Below are 19,639 nucleotides of genomic sequence, written 5' to 3'. Positions count from 1 at the left end.
GGATTATCAGCCTTGTAAGCTAGACATACATAAAAAAATCAGTCAAATCATAAAAACATTAAATAAAAAAATTTAAAGCTGTCTCTAATATTGTCTATGTTCATTTCATTTAGTCAATCTATTAAAGAATTTGCCCGCCCCCTGCCTTCTCGCATCCTTATATTGCTTTATCACATAATATATCAACTTAATTGACGTGATAAGAACTTTTTTTTTTTTTAAATATTCATAGCGATACAGCGATTATTATTTACTGTACTTATATAAAGTTTTGCTCATTCAGACGGCTAGCAGAGAACAAGATCACTTAAGTACATACGTAAGTACATTATTCTACAATAGAATACATTTAATAGGTCTAACTTTCACTGAATACCATAAAATATTTTGTATGTACAAATGGATGAATTTCTCCAAGGTCTTAACTTCGTAGTCAACAATCACCGGCAGAAAGATTAAAGTACGTGTCACGAGTGCAAGACGCAACAGACCGGTAAATAGTCAATTAGTGAACCTCATCCCTCTAATGGTCCCGTCCGAGATCCTTCGGAGGATAAATATAGCAATAGAACTGATTCCAGTACCTCTCGGGTACTATTGACCGAGAAAAATTTATTAAATTGTCGCGTGGCGCTGGACGAACGCGGACGCCTTCAAAATGGCATTGGAATATTTTGATTGGTTGGATTATCTGGTATTCGGACTGATGCTTCTCCTTTCCGCTCTCATTGGAGTTTATTTTGCATTCTTTGCTGCGAAGAAACAGAATACTACGGCAGAATATCTTATGGGTGGAAAGACGATGGGAGTTTTTCCCATCTCAATGTCCTTGATTTCCAGGTATTTGATTCAAATCGTATTATAGTTGCAAACAGTTATGGATACAAAAGATACTGTATTTTTAAATAAAAAAAATATTTATAAGTTTATTAAGAAAAGCTGGCGAATTTTGTGCGAAAGTGTTCATTCATATGTGATTTTTTACATTACAATGTTAGAAATAGCTTCTTAATAAAACGGTCAATGTTTTCACTTACCCACTTATATTTTTGTAGCATGTCATTTATTTCATATAAGACACTTTTGTTTTTGGGAATAGGTAAATTAATTGTATTAAAATCTAACATGTAGTGTATTTTATAACCTAGATCACTGAATAGTGAACTCAACATAGTTATATGATTTATATTGCATGTGTATACACCAAATATATCGGTTGATGTCGATGTGCCTTTAGCGTCATTTTCATAAATAAATATATATACGGTGACCCGTCAGACGGTGTCGAAGTTTATTAATCTCCTATATAATGTCCGGTATACCAATATTATTATACACTATAAGATATTAAAATATCAAAACCAAAATATTTATCCGGTACATTTGATTGCATGTTTGAATTAACTTAATCAGTTATTTCCACGCACCCTTATTACTGATTCATACGGAAGTCTTGAATGCAATCACTGAGCGTGGGTATTGTGTAAGGGACCTATTGACTACATGAAATTGTAACTTATTAAGGATTTATTATTACTAACGATTCCGGTTTCACTTGCAGTATTTATGGAAGAATATAATATAATAAGATAGCTTATCTCCTATGATCCATTAATTATTAATATTGATTACACGATCGATTACCGTTACCTTTAAAATCAATGTTTATGTTATATCTCATGAATATCTAAGCCCTATATAAATATAAGAACATAAAAGTGATACAACTGTATACATATTGTGCAGACTCAAGCCGAGCGCAACTGGTGTAACTTACAGCTAATCAATAAACCTGATATGTTACGTTAAAATAATTGCTGGCATTAATAAAGTAAACGAATATCCTTAAAAAAGAGCATCAAAGCTGAAAGACGAGCAATAATTCTATATTATTTAACTACAATCAGTTTACATAAGATACGTTTTGTATATTTCTAATGTATTTTAATTATTTCAACTTTCGGGGAGAGGACTGATTATCCTTAACGCAGGTTATTTAATTAGCCTAGCTAAGATAGCCAGTACTTGATCTTTGTTTCGTTTGATGACCATGTTATTATACATTAAGACTTTTGTCATAGTTCAACCATGTAATTGTTTTTAAAGATGATTTTTGTGTGGAATCAATATTATTATTATTAAATTAGTGCAGAGCAATGCGTATATACGCACGTCAGCAGCACAGACAATTCAATGCGCAGTACTCATAGTCAATATTTTCTTAAACGTCTACTCACGTGTTTGAGCCTGATGTATGTTGCAACTGAAGCTTGCACGAGAATACTCTGCGCTAAACAGCTTTATATATTTATTGGTTGCGAGCCTTATAAAAAGGAGTATGATAGTATAAAATAAAATTTAAGTTAATACAAAGAACGTAACCCAAGATTGATGGTTCATTGAAAGGTGGGCTTGGTGACCACTTGTCATGTGTTGGTCCATTTGCCAATTCACTTACCAATTTCAAAATAAAACAAATAATTAATAATGAATTTATTTTTGAAAAATTATAATACCTTTGTAAATTTGTTCATTCGTCCTATTAAGTTCCAACGTTAAATACAGACGAGCAAAATGTAGGCCGTAAATATAAACATTTAAAACTAAGTTCCACCTCTGCCATCATACTTACATCGTAATGCACCAACTAACTTGGAAGCGAAGTACTGACTTAGGGCAAGTCGATCAATCGTCGAAACCCTGGACGCCCTGATGAACCAGACCATGAAGACAGTGGGCCGAGAGCATGTGGTCCTGGCGATATCGTTGGACGTAGAGAACTACTTCATGACTACAGGGGAGGCACTCCGATACAACAGGGCGCTTTCCTACCCCAAGAGGCTGATCGAGGCATATCTACAGGACCGGAGAGAAACAATTCGCCCTGAAAAATCTAGGTAGAGGTTGGGTACATCTTTCAGCGGTTTTTTCTAGGCCCAAAGTATTTCTTTAAAATCCATAATTAGATTTTAACAACTAATAATTAATCAATACAAATATATTAAACTATTTTGATCTAGACATTGAAAACTTTAGCCGGGAAAGAGTTCTGATGGAAACCAACGAGAATATATCATATTTAAAAATAATTGGATCCAGGAAGGAATTGCTCGCATGAAATATCACACTACCTGTCTGTACGGGACAATCAAGTCATAAGAGTTATATTTCATAGGAAATTTTCTAGGAAATATTCTTACAGGGCCAATTCATACTCCTCGGATAAACTAAAAAAACTCACAAAATTAACATCGAAATTTCTGGTTAATGAAATGATATGCAGTAAATGAAATAAAAAATATAGTTACACCAAAAAAATATATAATAAAAAGCAACGAAATATATTTTAAAAATGGAAGAGAGCAGCGGCGAAGAGAGAGCATGATCTTACAAGAGAGCGTCATGCCGTTAACCGTTACGGCAAACGAATAAAACTTACCTCAAGACGCGCCAATAGATGTTCTAAATTAAAAAAAAAAAAAAAACATTTTACTATTATAATTATGTATATACCGTAGGCATAACCGTTGACAAACGTTGTTTGCTATGTATTAAACACTTAAGGTGTAGAACATCAACGAAACACGCTGTCTCATCTAGTTTTATGTATATTAAGTATTTTAAATTAAGAAATACAAAATAAAAACGTCTCCTCATATATTAATATGCATAGATATGTTTTTCATATAAAATCTTATAAAAGTAAATGCCAATTGGAATAGTCTTATGAATGTTACCGTATTTATTAAAAGAAGATAATTATCTGCACTTGCCTAGCTTAACTCAGTTGGTGATCCATTAGATCATATCGCTGTAAGAAATATGTGTATGCCTTTCTTTACAACCCTTGGTCCTGATATATGTTTGTAGCTGGTGAGTCAAATGGTATATTTTCCCTGTAAATTATTATATTATAATTATGTTACTATTTCACGTCAGACGCGAATTATATTCAGCAAAATGCACTGAAAATCATCTAACTTATGATCTTTTTATTTGATGTGATCTTTTTATTTCAGTTATATATCTGGAATTTCACTTCTGGGTCTGCCAGCTGAGATGTATACATACGGAACTCAGCTCTGGACAATAGTGCTGTCAGAGTGGATCGTATCAGTAACTATATCTGTGATCTACCTTCCTGTTTTCTACAATCTACAGATCACATCCTCTTATGAGGTAAACAACTTTTGTTTATTAAGTACTTACTTTGATAAATAGTTTGCCGAATTACCGAAGCGGTATTTTTATTTATTTTAAAAACAAAATGTTTAGTAGGCCTTCACGACGATATAAATGTATATGTTAATAAAGATATAAAAACAACTATTATAAAATGATCAGAACTTACCCAACTTTTATAATGGGCCCGCTTAGTTTTTAAGTAACACGTGTTAAAACGGACAACGTTAATATTCCATTTTTTTTTACAAAAAACATATTTTTATATATATTTTTAATGTGAGTCAAGCTAATTTGTGTAATATATATTTTTCTCTTTGAGAATTTGTGACCACATAAGGTTACGAACAAATAGAAGAATATTATTTAAATCATCCAAAAAAATGTTAAGCATTTGCACAAATTAATTGTTGTCCATAAAAAAATATTTAGCCTTTCAAGTCTTGGTTTTCATGGAAACAGAAGATCACTCACGATTTTAAATACTTTAACTATTTATGTTATTATTCAAAGGGTTAATTAAACGTTGTTAGCATTTTTGCCACCGTTTCAAGTGGTCTTTTATGTTAATAATTTTTCACTTGCAGAATTCCAAGTAAATTCATTCAAGTTCTATTTGCTTATGTTTATCTAAAGATTTAGCATTTTTATAATAAAAAAGGTCTTTTCACAGAATATTACGAATTGACCGTCATTTCGTTAATAATTCTCTACAGCTTTCACGAATTGTAAATTAGCAATCAATTTAAGTATTAAGGCACTATTTAAAAAATATAAAGGTTTGATTTAAAATGTAATTAGCTCGTCCAGACCGTCCATATCGGCTACGGCGGTCATTGGCAAGTGAGACCAAGCAAAGACGCAGATATATCATAATACACAAGTCTGTGTGCAAGCACAGGTGCACTCTCTACCCTCACTCTCATAATCTGATAGGACGGCAAGTCTGACATGACTGGAAAGAGTTCAGGCGTAGGACCAACAGCTTTAGGTGCTTTCTTAGGCACCGATGTGTATACACCTTCAACTCCCAGACTCCGGGCTGTTACCGAGACTTTTTTCAAAGATAAACCCAATAACTTTTTATAACCCAGGATTTGATCCCAGGACCTCAGAATCTGCGGCCTTATATCTAGTCACCAGACAAACAAGGCAGTCAAATGTAATAATAGATATTTCAATATTTTTTTTGTAATTTCAAACCCGCAGAAGCAACAAAATCATTTGTATGAACAATAGGTTTGTTGCGAATCGCCTACGTGCCTACCTCTACGTTATTTTTAGACGGGCAATTTTGGAGTCTGGAAACGCGATCCCAGCTGATTCATAATATTCACTTCACGCGAAGTTGTTAAGTAATAAGGTTGCCAATATAACTCCTTATACAATATATTAAATATAAACTAACATGTGTATTATGTGGAGATCATAATGGAATTGGAAAGGCTTTATAAAATTACTCCTTAGCCAGTTTATATTTTCGACCAATCCTATTAATTCCATAGCGAGTCAATTTAAATGACTGACTAAGTTTGATGAGCTACGAATCGAGATATAAGAATTTTTAGACTCATATCGGTTGCCTCTGATGAGAGCAAAGTGTAATCCTTAAACGTACTTCAATATGATTGATTTCACTTTCAGTACAGACTTTCCATTTATAGTCCGGGTTTCGTCTGGTTACATTCGATTCAATCCTTTTCTCTACATTGTGGTCGCTTTTCTAAAAAAAGAATCTTCAAGTTAGCGATAAGGCCGCGCCCGTGCATTCGTTTTTTTCTTTTTATATTATATTGAGAGCATGTATTATATTATACCGTGAGCAAGGCAATAAATAGTGTATTTTCATTTTATTTTCAGTATTTACGCTTACGTTTCAATCAACACGTTCGTTTACTTGGATCTATAATATTTATTATCAAAATGTTGCTGTATATACCAATTGTTATATATGTACCTGCTTTAGCATTAAGTCAAGGTATTGTATTATATCTATATAGTTATATTGTTAAGCAATAACTTAAAGCTACTCTTAATAAAATTTGTTCAATGTAATGATCTCGTTGTCAACCAATAAGTGCGTATATGTGTTTTTGTTTATTTGTTGCTCAACTTCTCGAATTTGATCAGACAATCACTTACATATTTTTTAAGCTATAACTAAGGATAGAAGGTAGCTTAAATCAGTTTTGTATATTTATATTTCTCTTATATGAATAATGGCAATAAATTCAAAGTAAATAACGTTATATGTGTGTGTTTACAGTGACTGGGATTAATCTTCACATGATAACACCAATCGTAAGCATCGTATGTATCTTCTACACGACGGTGGTGAGTTTAATTCGTACACTGGAAATCATTGCTTATTTCCTTGGACCCTTAATTGTAACGATATGATGTCCTTCAGACTAATTTTGGCCACGACGTGCAATTCACAAGGGGGACTAAACATCTGTGACCCTATTATAGTGCAAAAGTTAAGATCACTCTCTTGTTCAAATAAGACAGCCAATCCGACACCGAAAGTCGTACGGAAGGAGTGCAGACGCGGAACAATTCAATGACTTTACGTGATTGTTGAGAGAGTGTTGGGGATCTACCCAATAACTTTTGACCCAGTAACTGGGGATCTACTGGCCTTATAAGCTAGCCGTTACGAGACAGGACTCTTAATAGAATGGGGTCGAGTAAATACTTACCATGTTCAAAATAGACCTATTGTGATCCGCACTGATACTACATTGAATAGTCCAATAACTCCGCGTGAACAATATTATAACAGAATTTTATACTATATACTATCTACTTATCAAAAGTTACTCTATATATGCATAATTTATATGCGTCTGTTTGTTCGGAATAATCTTTAAAAAAATACACCTCAGACCCGAATAGAAAAGGAACTCAGCGTTTTAATATTATTACAGAGATTATTATTATAAGAAACTATAAAAAAATAAAATTTACTTAGATATTTGTTTACAACTATATAAATTATAGAAGTAGGTAATTTACAATCACTGAATTCTGTTTTCAGAATTCCTCTCATTGTCCATCTTATTATTTTTAATATATTATATAATGACACGAGTCCCATCCCATCTGTTACTTGTATTTCAGTAAGCCAGGGATTACAACAGTCTGAAGGTCGATTAGGATATTATTTTCTTGATTTTACGTAGAATTTCAAGTTGTAAAAAAAATATTCGATAGTTCAAATAATTATGTGAGTAAGCAACGTTATTTGCCTAGAAAACCAGAATTGCGATCCAAAATGAAAACGCTGCTTATATTCTTATCATTTCACTCGATCATAATTTGCCTCGTAGCCATTTTTGAATGAATATTATTATTATTTAAAAAAAGTATAGTAGCAATGCCCACAATTAATTAAGGAATTACTAATATTCCTATTTTCCCTTCCTTTTATGCTTATCACTTGTGTTAGGAGTGGGTACGGCAATAGTCCAAGGGGGTAAGGATCGATCCTGCGAATTTTTCAATTAATTTTTACTTTTAACAATCGTACATTTTCAAATAATTTTAACTTTGTGCATTTTTTTGATCTTACGTAAGAACTATCTAGACTCCTTCCCACACCCTTGTAAGAAAACATAAGACATGATCAACCCCTCCCCTCTAAATCGTCTTACTTAATAAATGAATAGCTCCATACATAATGCCGAATTTAACATATTTCTCTTTTTTTTTTAAATTTTTCTATATACTATTAAAAACAAATTTCCAAAGTTTTTATAAAGATTCATTGACTGGCCCCGGATTCCGAGGTATAAGGCTTAAAGCGCTTCACTATACATACATTTCCGATTACATAAATAATTATTTAAATAAACTAAATTATTCTATATTGTACTTATATATTCCTGTTTATTTATTTGAATTTTGAGAATGACGTTCTACTTTGCCTAGTTGATGTTTTAATTCAATAAAAATACAATTCAATCATACAATTCATCATCATTATTATCCCCTCTTACCCAGCAGGCTCTCCTAAAGTGCACCAAAGCTACCGAGGAATAAAAAAATATAATGTATGTATGATGTAATTTTTATTTATATAAATTTGGAAACTATTTTTCAGGGTGGATTAAAAGCAGTAGTGTGGACTGATGCTTTGCAAACTATTTTTATGTATTTCGGGGTGATTTTCGTACTGATTTATGGAACTTGTCGACTCGGTGGCATTCGAGAAGTCATACGAATAAACCAAGAAGGGGATCGACTGGACTTCTTTATGTAAGTTTTTCTTTTATATTTATGTCATATCATTAGTACTATATCTTTTTAGCTTTTAATTACATAAGAATTATTTACTTTAAGTTCTTAAATATATACAAATATGAAAAATAGTAACTGTACAAATCCTGACCGCGTGAGATATATGTTACGTATGTACTGCACATAGTCATATTATTTTTAACCACTCTACATCGCCAGTACACCACCATTCTTAGGAGTTAAGTTGTGATGTTAATGGACATTGTGCAAACCCATTTGGATAGGCTATTTTTATCACATATTCTATCTCATACCAGCGAAAGTTGGATTGAATGTGTTTCAGTTTGAAGGGTGAGTGAGCTTGTGTAAATACGGGCATAGGGGACATAAAATCTTAGTCCAAATAGTTGTTGGCGCGTTTACTACGTAAGGATGGATCATTGTTATAAAAGTGTCAATATCTATTTACGTCGTCCAAAATAAACACGAGTCATAAAAAGCAAAAATTGTAAGAGAATAAAATTTTGATTTGTATTCCTTATCAAACCATTTAATGAATCGCATAAGATACAAAATAGTATTACGAAGACAAATTATTCATTAAAGTTGTCATTATTGATACAATTATATATAGTTGAAATGTTAAAATAATTACAGAATGGATATAGATCCAACCATACGTCACACTTTTTGGACAACCGTCTTTGGGAACTACTTTAGTTGGCTGGCTTCATGTTCAGTCAACCAAGCTATGATACAGCGCTGTCTCGCCCTCTCCTCTCTCAGGAAAGCGAGGATGTAAGTTCTACCATACCATCACATACGATGACATCAACTTCACAAAAATTTACTATCTGTTCTAAAAATACCAATCTCACCAAAAACAATAACAATCAAGTAAATTTAGTTACAAGGATATGCACCCGTGCCAAAAAATAGCTTTTAATGTTTTAAGAAATGTATTAATATTTCTTTTATCAATCTTTATAAATCCAACATAACCCAAAAAATACCATGGAAAAACCTTCGATTGCTTATTAACAAAAAACGAAGAGTACGATACGATATAAAACGAGACGCAGAAAATATTTAACCGGGATTTTTATGATGCTTTAAGTTTTTTAATTTGATAGTGCTGTCTATATATGGCAGCCTAGAGCTTAAATATTTGCATTAGAGGTGTGAAAATTATTCAAGTTCCATCGTCTATTTTGCGATCAGACGACATTTAATGTGCAATCCATTTTTTTTTTAACAGAGACCTATTAATGTCTAGATGTACCTATTAATATATAGATAGATCTATTAACAAAAGAAGGTGCGATCTTCCCTAATATATTTACTGACGCACATAAATGTGAATAAGTAACGATAATGCTTATAAGCTATGTTTGTATGTACAACAAAAAATATCAATTAGATTATATTTATTAAGTTTATTTGATTAAAAAATAATTTAATCAAAGGGAGGGGCGCGTCATTGAATGGATCTTTTACTGTAAAATACAGAAGGTCAATTTTGTTAAGTACAATATTATTAATGTAACAATAAATAGTTAAAAAAGACAAAATACAAAATTGCTTTAAAACCAAAATATATTTATGTTTCATTGAGATTTGGGTTTTCATCTTGAAAATACAATTTTATTTTAAAAGAATGTATCAGCATTCTTTCTTTCTTTCTTTCTTTCTTTCTTTCTTTCGTCTAAAACTGAACTTAATCTTTAACATTTTATAATTTAAAAAAATATATGAACTAATTAATAAAAATTCAGAACAATCTTCATAATGGCTGCGGGTATATTCGTCATCGTATCACTCTGCTGTTACACGGGTCTTGTAATCTACGCCACATTTGCAAAATGCGATCCACTTAGCATTGGAGCTATAAAGAAAAGTGACCAGCTCCTGCCATACTTCGTGATGACGATAACTGGTACCATTCCTGCTTTGCCAGGAATTTTCATGAGTGGAGTCTTCAGTGCTGCTTTGAGGTACAGTCTTGGTAATATATGAATTTATATATGAAGGAACCGAGATTGCCCAGTGGTTAGAACACTTGCATTTTAACCGATGATTGCGGGTTCTAACCTGGGCAAGCAAGCATTTCTAAATTTTCCTGTGCTTAATTTTTGTTTATAATTTATCTTGTGCTCGGTGGTGAAGGAAAACATCGTGAGGAAACCTGCATGTGTTTAATTTCAACGAATTTCTGCCACATGTTTATCAACCCGCATTGGAGGAGCGTGGTGCAATAAGCTCCAAACCTCTTCAAAGGGAGAGCAAGCTTTAGCCCAGCAGTGGGAAATTTACAGGCTGTTACTGTTTTGATTATATAGTTTGACCCTTAAAGTACATACAGTTATATTGCTTGAAAAATTACACGACATGTTAACTGACTAAATAAGCCAACTTAGCAATTTCTAATGCGATTGCTCGTTGTTTTCTATCAGGGTGTTTATATAAGAGACATTGTTATATTTTAATCTATTAATTAACTATTGATATCTTCCAAAAACGAAATATGTCTTTCTGAATAGTTAATTTTATTCGTTTGAAAATAAAAGCTTAAGTAATCTTCTAGTAATTGTACACCGTTTTAACTTAAATATCTCTTGCGATAGTTAAAAACGCGTACATTTACAAAGCCTTACATATTATGTTATGAACTAAGAAAAGTTGTATTTATAATAATTCAATCTTTAAAACATTTCAATCTTCATTTTATTATTATATAAAATATTAAATTATTAAACTGATACGGTACAATAATTGCGTAACTTCTATATATTATTTTAGAAATATTTTCCTAAATCAACTGACACACGAGTATTATATATAAGTGGATTATTTTTAATTTACTTAATGAATTTAATTAATGAATGGATAGCGTAAGCCGAGTTTTGTTCCAGTGTTTATGGGACGATATGTAAAAATAAAAAAAAACGATTATGGTCTCATTTCGAAGAGCTTCAGCCATAGATGTGCAGAAAAATAAAGAGGATTCTTGATTGCAATTAACTAAATTGTTACGATTTAACAAAGAATTAATTTTAGAGAACGAGAAGAAGTTGTTTTCTACTCAAATGTAGATGAGTGACTTGCATTTTACAACGTAATTAATTCAAAACAAAATCTGTCATAGGTTTCGAAATACCTAAAAAATCTATTGAATAAACGCGAAGTTATATAATAGAATAGTTATACATAAGAATAGAATAGAACGCCGACCCACTAGTAATTAATTAAGGGATAAAATGAGAATAGTAAAACATAAACTCTCTATTTCTATAAATTTACAGTTCAATGTCAACGGGCTTGAATTCAATGTGTGGTGTAATATTTGAGGACTTGATCAGGCCAGCGTACAATAAGCCCATATCGGAGAGAACTGCCAGCTTCATCATGAAAGTCATTGTTGTGATTATTGGTATGTGTGAAATCTTAATTGACGATAAAATATTTAAAAGTACAATAAGATTCTAAATATATATCATTACCCAGTCCGAGCAAAACGACTTTTCATTTGCTTAATTTGCGTACAATATATCTCATACTCAGCGGCGACGGATAATATCTATGAAACTCGTTGGAATCGGAGGAACAGCGCTGCAGCTGCTTTATCGAAAAAAAAACTTAAAATCTTTTCCTTAAGAAAAAACAAAGCTTTGCAAAGTAGTGTGACATCAGTGTATACGAGTGAGAGTAAACTCCCTGACTTTAACACTGAAAACAATATACCGCGACCACACACGGTGTAAAGTAGCTTGGTAATAAGGATAATCAAATGCAGTATCAGTTATTTTTAGACTGTGTTATAATTTAGCCAGTTCAAGTGCAATTCTCTTATCATTTACGTGGTTAGAACGAGATGTGAGATGCTATAATGAAACAATTTGCGAACATTAAACTGCTATTACGCTAACTAGACTGATACTATATTTTAGAACATTATACAATACATTTTGTTAAAAATGACGAATGAATTTTTCCGTGCAGTGACGGAGTAAGAATACAATTCACTGCCCCTCTCTCTCCCATGGGTGTCGTAAGAGGCGACTAAGGGACATCTGAGCGACCATCTGCTCATCTGGTGGTAGGATGTCAATCATCCGCCTGGCTTGTTACCACCGTACGCATGGTGAAACACTCGTGAAGTGGCTGCTTGCAGCCGCGTTTCGAGATCAGCCGGCGTACAGCCAGTGCCCGAGCGCGCATTGTCGCGATAAGTGTTGGTCCGGTGGATGTTGCTGTTGAACCAATGCTGGAGGAAAGTATATTGACCCGCCGGTCAGGGAGACCCGTAGAAACGGTTGTTCCGCTGGCCGCCCGTGGCAGAGTACAGGGGCCCAAGCGTTCCTAACCAGCTCGCGAGGCTGCCCCACCAGGCCACGCATAATCCCGGTGTGGACCGTCGTGCCGGTTGGTGACCGGACGGTGGGGTCCCGGCGGCCACTACCGGGAGGGTTCGGGGGCCCTTCCGCCCGGCGGGTCGGTTTATTTTCTCTTCTGGCAACTTATTGGGGAAACACAGCTCCACACTTTGACCGTCCTTATCGTGGCAACGCATCGCTCGCTTCACGTCTCTTCCTCTTTTTTCCCCCTATCCATGACAGTGCATAAAAGAAATGACGGTCGTACAGCGGTGCACACCCCCACCATTCCCACGCTGTTTGAGGTTGAGTTCGTTAACATCCGTGGACTCCACGCTAACCTCAATGCTGTCCACCACCATCTCGAGACAGCACGGCCAGCAATGTTGTTTCTGACGGAGACTCAAATACTCCGTCCTGTCGATACCAGCTACCTTAATTATCCCGGCTACATGCTTGAAGAATCCTTCAAAGCGAAAGCCGGAGTATGCTTGTTCGTCAGGACGGATGTTTGTTGTCACCGTCTGCGCTGCTTGGAGGACCCTTCCTTCTCCCTGTTAGTGGTACGTGTGGACTTGGTTCGTCAGAGTCGGGTCTACGTGTGCCTCTACAGATCCCACAATGGTGACTTGGAGACAAGCCGACTATTTGACCATCTTAGTCGGGTGGCAGATGCTGCGCAAGAGCAGTTTCCTAACGCGGAACTGGTGTTTTTGGGGGACTTTAACGCTCACCATGAATCATGGTTGAAGTCCTCCAAAACTGACCATGCAGGAAGGACTGCCCATGCTTTCGCTCTCACGCATGACTTGACCCAGTTGGTTGATCAGCCCACCAGGATCCCAGACATTGACGGGCAAGCGCCTTCCCTACTGGACCTTCTGCTGACTAGCCACCCGGTGGAATATCAGGTTGAGGTTCGGGCTCCACTTGGTTCTTCGGATCACTGCCTGATATCTACCAAAGTGCCACAGGCCAAGCTGCCGCCACCAACGGTAAGCAAACGTCGCATTTGGCACTATAAGTCGGCAGATTGGGACGGTTTGCGCGATTACTATGCGTCAGTCCCTTGGAAGGAGCGTTGCTTCAGTGAGAATGACCCGACAGCTAGCGCCGCTGCTATTGCTGGTGAGATCCTGTTGGGGATGGAATACTACATTCCTAACTCTGACCTCGCCAGTAAGGGTACGCGTAACCGTTGGTTCACTCGCGAATGTGCCGATGCTGTGTCTTCTAAGCAGGCGGCTTATCGCGCGTGGATCAATGGCTGCGTTAGTGGGGCATCTAACATTGACTCACTGAAAGCAACCTACAATAAAACTTCCAAGTCTTGTAGGAAGGCATACACAAGAGCGGATGCACAGCGCATTGCGCGGTTTGGCCATGACCTTATTTCACAACCTAGAGGCTCCCGTAGCTTCTGGCGTCTGACCAAATCTGTGCAAAGCAATTTCTGTCAACCTTCGCTGCCACCACTCAGGTATCCGGACGGATCGCTAGCTCACAGTCCGCAGGAGAAAGCTGATCTTCTGGCAAAACTCTTTGCGGATAACTCCGTAATCAATGATTGTAGTGCGCTGCCACCAACAATTCCTTCATGTGGCTACACGATGCCTGACATCAAAATCAGGCAACGTGATGTACGTGCAGAGCTACAATCACTTGATGTGCGGAAAGCTAGCGGTCCCGATGGAATACCAGCCATAGTGCTGATGAAGTGTGCAGCGGAGCTGTCTCCTGTGTTAACGCGCCTGTTCCAGCTGTCTCTTTCTACAGGATGTGTGCCGGATTCTTGGAGAGAAGCTAATGTGCAAGCGGTTCCCAAAAAAGGGGATCGATCTGACCCGGCAAATTATCGGCCAATAGCTATCACCTCAGTTCTTTGTAAGGTGATGGAACGGATCTTAAACAACCAACTGATCCATTACCTAGAAGATCACTGTCTAATTAATGATCGTCAGTACGGGTTTCGACCAAAACGGTCCACAGGTGATCTTCTAGCGTACGTAACACACCTCTGGGGTGAAGCTATCGATAAGCGTGGAGAGTCGTTGGCCGTCAGCCTCGATATCTCCAAGGCTTTCGACAGAGTCTGGCACAGAAGTCTTCTCTCCAAGCTGCCGGCATACGGTCTGCCGGTTCAGCTCTGCACCTGGATTGCTAGCTTCCTACACAAGCGCAGCCTTCGCGTTCTAGTTGATGGTTTCGCTTCAAAATCCCATGTAGTGAATGCTGGAGTCCCCCAGGGGTCTGTGATATCCCCCACGCTCTTTCTTCTGCATATCAATGATATGCTCTCTCTCGGGAACATACATTGCTATGCAGATGACAGTACAGTGCACGGGGGATACCACGGACGCGCAGCGGCTGGACGGGCGGAAACTGAGGAGAGACGGAGGGATCTTGTTGTTGAGCTCGATAGGACGTTAGGACTCATCGCTAAATGGGGCTCTGACAATCTTGTTGAGTTTAACGCCAAGAAAACACAGGTGTGCGCTCTCACAGCGAAAAAGTCACCATTTTCCCCTCCTCCTTCCCTCTGTGGCACCACGCTGGAGATACATAGCAAAGTCGCCATACTGGGAATCGACGTTCGGTGCGACCTCAATCCAAGGGATCACATCGAGGCTGTTATAAAAACAGCCTCACGTAAACTCGGAGTCCTGAACAAGGTGCGGCGTTTTTTCACGCCTGCTCAACTGCTCCTGCTGTATAAAACACAGGTACGGTCCTGCGTTGAATATTGCTCGCACCTCTGGGATGGCTCCGCTAAGTACCTACTGGAGGCCTTGGATCGGTTGCAGCGACGTGCGGTTCGCATTATTGGCGATGTAAAGGTCACCAACACCCTCGAGCCTTTACAATTGCGTCGAGAGATAGCGGCACTCAGCGCTTTCTATCGAATGTGTCACGGCGAGTGCTCAGAGGAACTATTCTCCCTTATTCCTGCTTCCCCTTTCCTTCACAAGTCCACGCGTGCTGGTTCTCGATGTCACCGCCTAACTGTGACATCAATTCCATCGCGTACAAAGAAATTTGGCAACTCTTTTCTTTGTCGCACTTCCAAAACATGGAATTCTTTACCAGCGCACGTATTCCCCTCCTCTTATGACCTGGGTTCCTTCAAGCGAGGCGTGAAGAGGCATCTTGCGGGCCGGCAAGGCGGGGGCGGCTAGAGCAGATCACCTTTCCCAACTGCACTAGCCGTCGTCGCGTTTGGACTCTGCTACCACTTACCATCAGGTGGAGCAGAGTCATTTGCCCTCCCGGGCAATAAAAAAAAAAAAAAAAAAAAAATAGTTTATTATTATATAGTACACTTATACGGACTAAAAATATTTTGTAAAATAACATAGTATGCAATAATAATATATCAAATAAAAACAGTTTTAATTCAAATATTATATTAATCATGATTTAAAATCAAAATTAAAAAATAAATCCACTGTACAAATAAAGACAGCTTGAAATGAAAACAAAAACCAATAATAATAAAAAGGTTCAATTCGCTAACTATATTTATATAGTATTATGAATACGGAGCAAATACTAGTGACAGTCTGTTATCTTTAATTCTTGAATCCTTGCCTTCAAGGCGGTATTTGCGTGGCCCTCGTATTCCTGGTGGAACACATGGGAGCTCTCATCCAAGCTGGGAAAAGTCTAGCTGGAATTACTGCTGGCAGCCTACTGGGTTTGTTTACAATGGGACTGTTTTTACCCTGGATTAATGCTACCGTGAGTCAAATATAATTTTATTGTTTTATATATTTACGGATTTCCTTATTTTGGTTTAAAAATTAGTATCATATTTACTTTAAAATTTGGACATTTAGCATTAATTACAAGGAAACGGATATAGAAGAACTTCAAATTGTTATCATAATCAGGAATATAAGATAAATTTAGAACACATTACATAATCTATATTTGAATACCTACTAGAATTTCACATTCTAATGAATGCTCTTAAATACTAATTACCAAAAAGTCATATTATTCGATTATATTATGGCATGTCAAATATGGAATATATTTATTTTAGAGTTAAATAAAACTTTGAAAATATTATCTATTTTATTTATTTTCTTACAGTGAAAACAGAAACAGACAAAAACAGAATAATTGTATCAATCCAGGTAAATTTCTGTAAATTGACATATATCGTTGGTATTTTATTCAGGGTGCATTAGTTGGTGGTATTACTTCGACAATTCTGGTTGGATGGATATCTTTGGGGACTCAGGCGGCTATGTTGCGGGGAGAGATCGTAATAGCGGCAAAACCAGTGGATGTGTCTGGTTGCGCGGCAAATTACACATTTCATGCTTCCCCTACTCCGGAGACTACTGTAGAATTTGACAGGTACTCCTAGTGTTTATTTCATCTAAGAAGATGTGACACTTTCATTACAGTTTTCTGGCATATATTATATACTAAATTTTCTTCGAAACTCTATAAGTGCATCTTCTAGTATATGTTTAATAATTTCAAAAAATACATTACTATTATTAAATTTATTATGCTCAGTTTTTTCAAGTATGCTTACAAATAATTTCAAAACGTTTCATAATTATGTTGTTTTATTTTAATTAAATTAAAGTAAAATAGATTCAAAATGGGATTTCTAGTGAGAATGATCGGCCTAACACTCTGTTCACACGTTCCATAGGATAACTAATGCCCGTTCAGTCATAGTAAATGTAAAGCGGATTTTTGTTTTACAAATTTCAACTCATTGCTTCTAATTATTCGAACTTACTTTTTGATTAAATTTCTTTTCCCAGGTCTGGAACTTTCTTCATGTACAGGTTAAGCTACTTGTACTATACGTTTGTAGGAATGGTGGTGTGCACCGTTACAGGCGCTCTTGTGTCATACTTCACTCAACCTAATGATTCTTCAATGGTAATTTATTATACATCTATGTTTGTCTATGTATAGTTAAGCGAACGTCTTACTTTAGTTTTAGGTCGTACTCATTCGTTATATAATAATAATTTAATACTTTATTTTTTTTCAATAATTTCTTCTTGTCAAGTAAAATAAACGAATCTACGTATCATACTCAAACTTTTAAAAAAATATGTATGTGTAAGTATGTTTATTATTATACAATACAATAATAATCCTCCTGGTATATATAAATTATAAATTAAAAAACGTAAATTATATCACAACCGCTAAAATATAATGCATTTTACTGCTGTCCCAGCAAAATTGATGTCAATTGTTTTTTCTAAATTAAAAGAATAATATCAATGAGAATATCCTAGTGGATACAATATTTATGTTTATGACTCCTATCGGTACGGAAAACATCGCGTAAAAACAAGGTGATTTCTAATATGTAAGTATATTCGTACATCACCAGCCTACATTGCAACACAAAAATTATCCAGCAGTGCTCATATCATTACATAACCAGCCTCTTATCTCAAACAATGTCAAAGGAAGGCAACAAAATTACAGGTTCATCGTGACCTCCTGACTCCAGTTATTCATCGCTGGCTGCCACCGCAGAATATCCACTGTCGTCGACCGCGTCTCACGCAGCATGACATCGACTTGCACGCGAGGGAGATGGAACTATTACATCTTCGTACAGCATATTTGGTAAATTATAAATAAACTACCATATCTGGCCACGCATTGCTGTTGCTACATTATGCGATGAATTATATTTTATGATAATGTTTAGTATTTTTAAAACATTTTCCTGGTCGGCGTTGTAGAAAATATTGTGAGGAAACCTGCATGTGTAATGTCAATAAAACTCCGCCACATACTTGTCCACAAACACGGATTTGTATAGCGTGTCCTCAGAAGAGCAGAAGAACGAGAGAAGAAGTGGGAAATTTAATAGCTGTTACTTTTTTAAGTGCTTTATTGTCTATGATTCAATTCCTAAAAGCTGCTTATTAAGGCTAATTTCATATGAACCCGCAGAAATCTTTAAAATTATTTAATTGACTATGATTAAATTTCTAAAAGTCTTTGGTCTTAATTGATGTGTAACTTAAAATGTTAACTCAAACATTATCAAACCTATAAGTGTTACTTTGCTAATTGTAATCATTTCACAGATAAAAATAGAATACAACCTTAAATTTATGTTAATACAAATATTGAACAAACTAATTAATACTACTATTAATATAATGCACGTTTATTATATAATATTAAGGTGAACTGGGGTATTTATCGCTTCTTGGATTTAATTCAAAGGATATTCTTTTTAATACGCGATTGTATGTTTGTTAACATGTATACGTTTTATTTTCAGAAGGATGACAACAGTATTGATAACGAGCTTCTATCTCCAAGAAATAATATTTATAGTTGATTGATTTTTATTATTATTTTTCCTGATATGTTCAAATATTACATATTTACAATTTCATAAAAAAATAAATGATTTTTGGAATTAAAAAAATCTTTAATTTATTCGTTTTGAAGAGTTAATGATCCTTTCTAAGTCAAAGACACGATCTTTTTTCAACACATCAAGCATTTCTGACTTATTGACTGTCAAAAACTGAAGAACCGGCGAAAGAAACTTAGCGGGATTATATATTGCTATTTACAATACATTTGTAATTATTATATTCTTTTAGAAACGGCCTGAAGGTGATCGTTTCATTTCCTGTTAAGTTGTAACCTGAAAACTGTTTTTTTACATACATATAAGAATAATTGATAATATATTTTATTAAGTTAACTAAGATGACTTCGTATTTTTAAATGTTGAAAAAGAGTAACTACTGATTTTCTTGCCGATTTTTCTCGGTTGAATCTGCATTCCGAAACGGTAGTAGCTTCACTTATACTAATACAGTTTG

General features: G+C 35.6%; 1 protein-coding gene across 1 annotated transcript; it reads left to right on the top strand.

The window, feature by feature from the left end:
- The first annotated feature begins 634 nt into the window (after window positions 1–634).
- On the top strand, window positions 635–19,176 carry LOC125075867 (sodium-coupled monocarboxylate transporter 1-like). Its single transcript, XM_047687685.1, has 13 exons — window positions 635–840; window positions 4,020–4,179; window positions 6,043–6,160; window positions 6,449–6,516; window positions 8,288–8,442; window positions 9,082–9,222; window positions 10,200–10,418; window positions 11,727–11,854; window positions 16,393–16,535; window positions 16,981–17,162; window positions 17,585–17,705; window positions 18,270–18,413; window positions 19,084–19,176. Exons 1-13 carry the CDS (start codon window positions 659–661, stop codon window positions 19,141–19,143), a joined length of 1,821 nt encoding a protein of 606 aa, XP_047543641.1. The 5' UTR covers window positions 635–658; the 3' UTR covers window positions 19,144–19,176.
- The last annotated feature ends 463 nt before the right edge of the window (window positions 19,177–19,639 follow it).

Source organism: Vanessa atalanta, chromosome Z (genome assembly GCF_905147765.1).
Source record: "Vanessa atalanta chromosome Z, ilVanAtal1.2, whole genome shotgun sequence".
NCBI classification, from domain to species: Eukaryota; Metazoa; Arthropoda; class Insecta; order Lepidoptera; family Nymphalidae; genus Vanessa; species Vanessa atalanta.
The sequence above is the reverse complement of the archived record's forward strand: the minus strand, read 5'-3'. Positions and strand labels throughout refer to the sequence as shown.

Bases quoted from the DNA above. Each gene is read 5' to 3' on its own strand.
- LOC125075867 (XM_047687685.1), top strand. From the start codon at position 659: ATGGCATTGGAATATTTTGATTGGTTGGATTATCTGGTATTCGGACTG. The intron at 10,419-11,726 runs GTACAGTCTTGG...ATAAATTTACAG, and splicing joins GTCTTCAGTGCTGCTTTGAG to TTCAATGTCAACGGGCTTGA. The intron at 11,855-16,392 runs GTATGTGTGAAA...CTTGCCTTCAAG, and splicing joins AGTCATTGTTGTGATTATTG to GCGGTATTTGCGTGGCCCTC.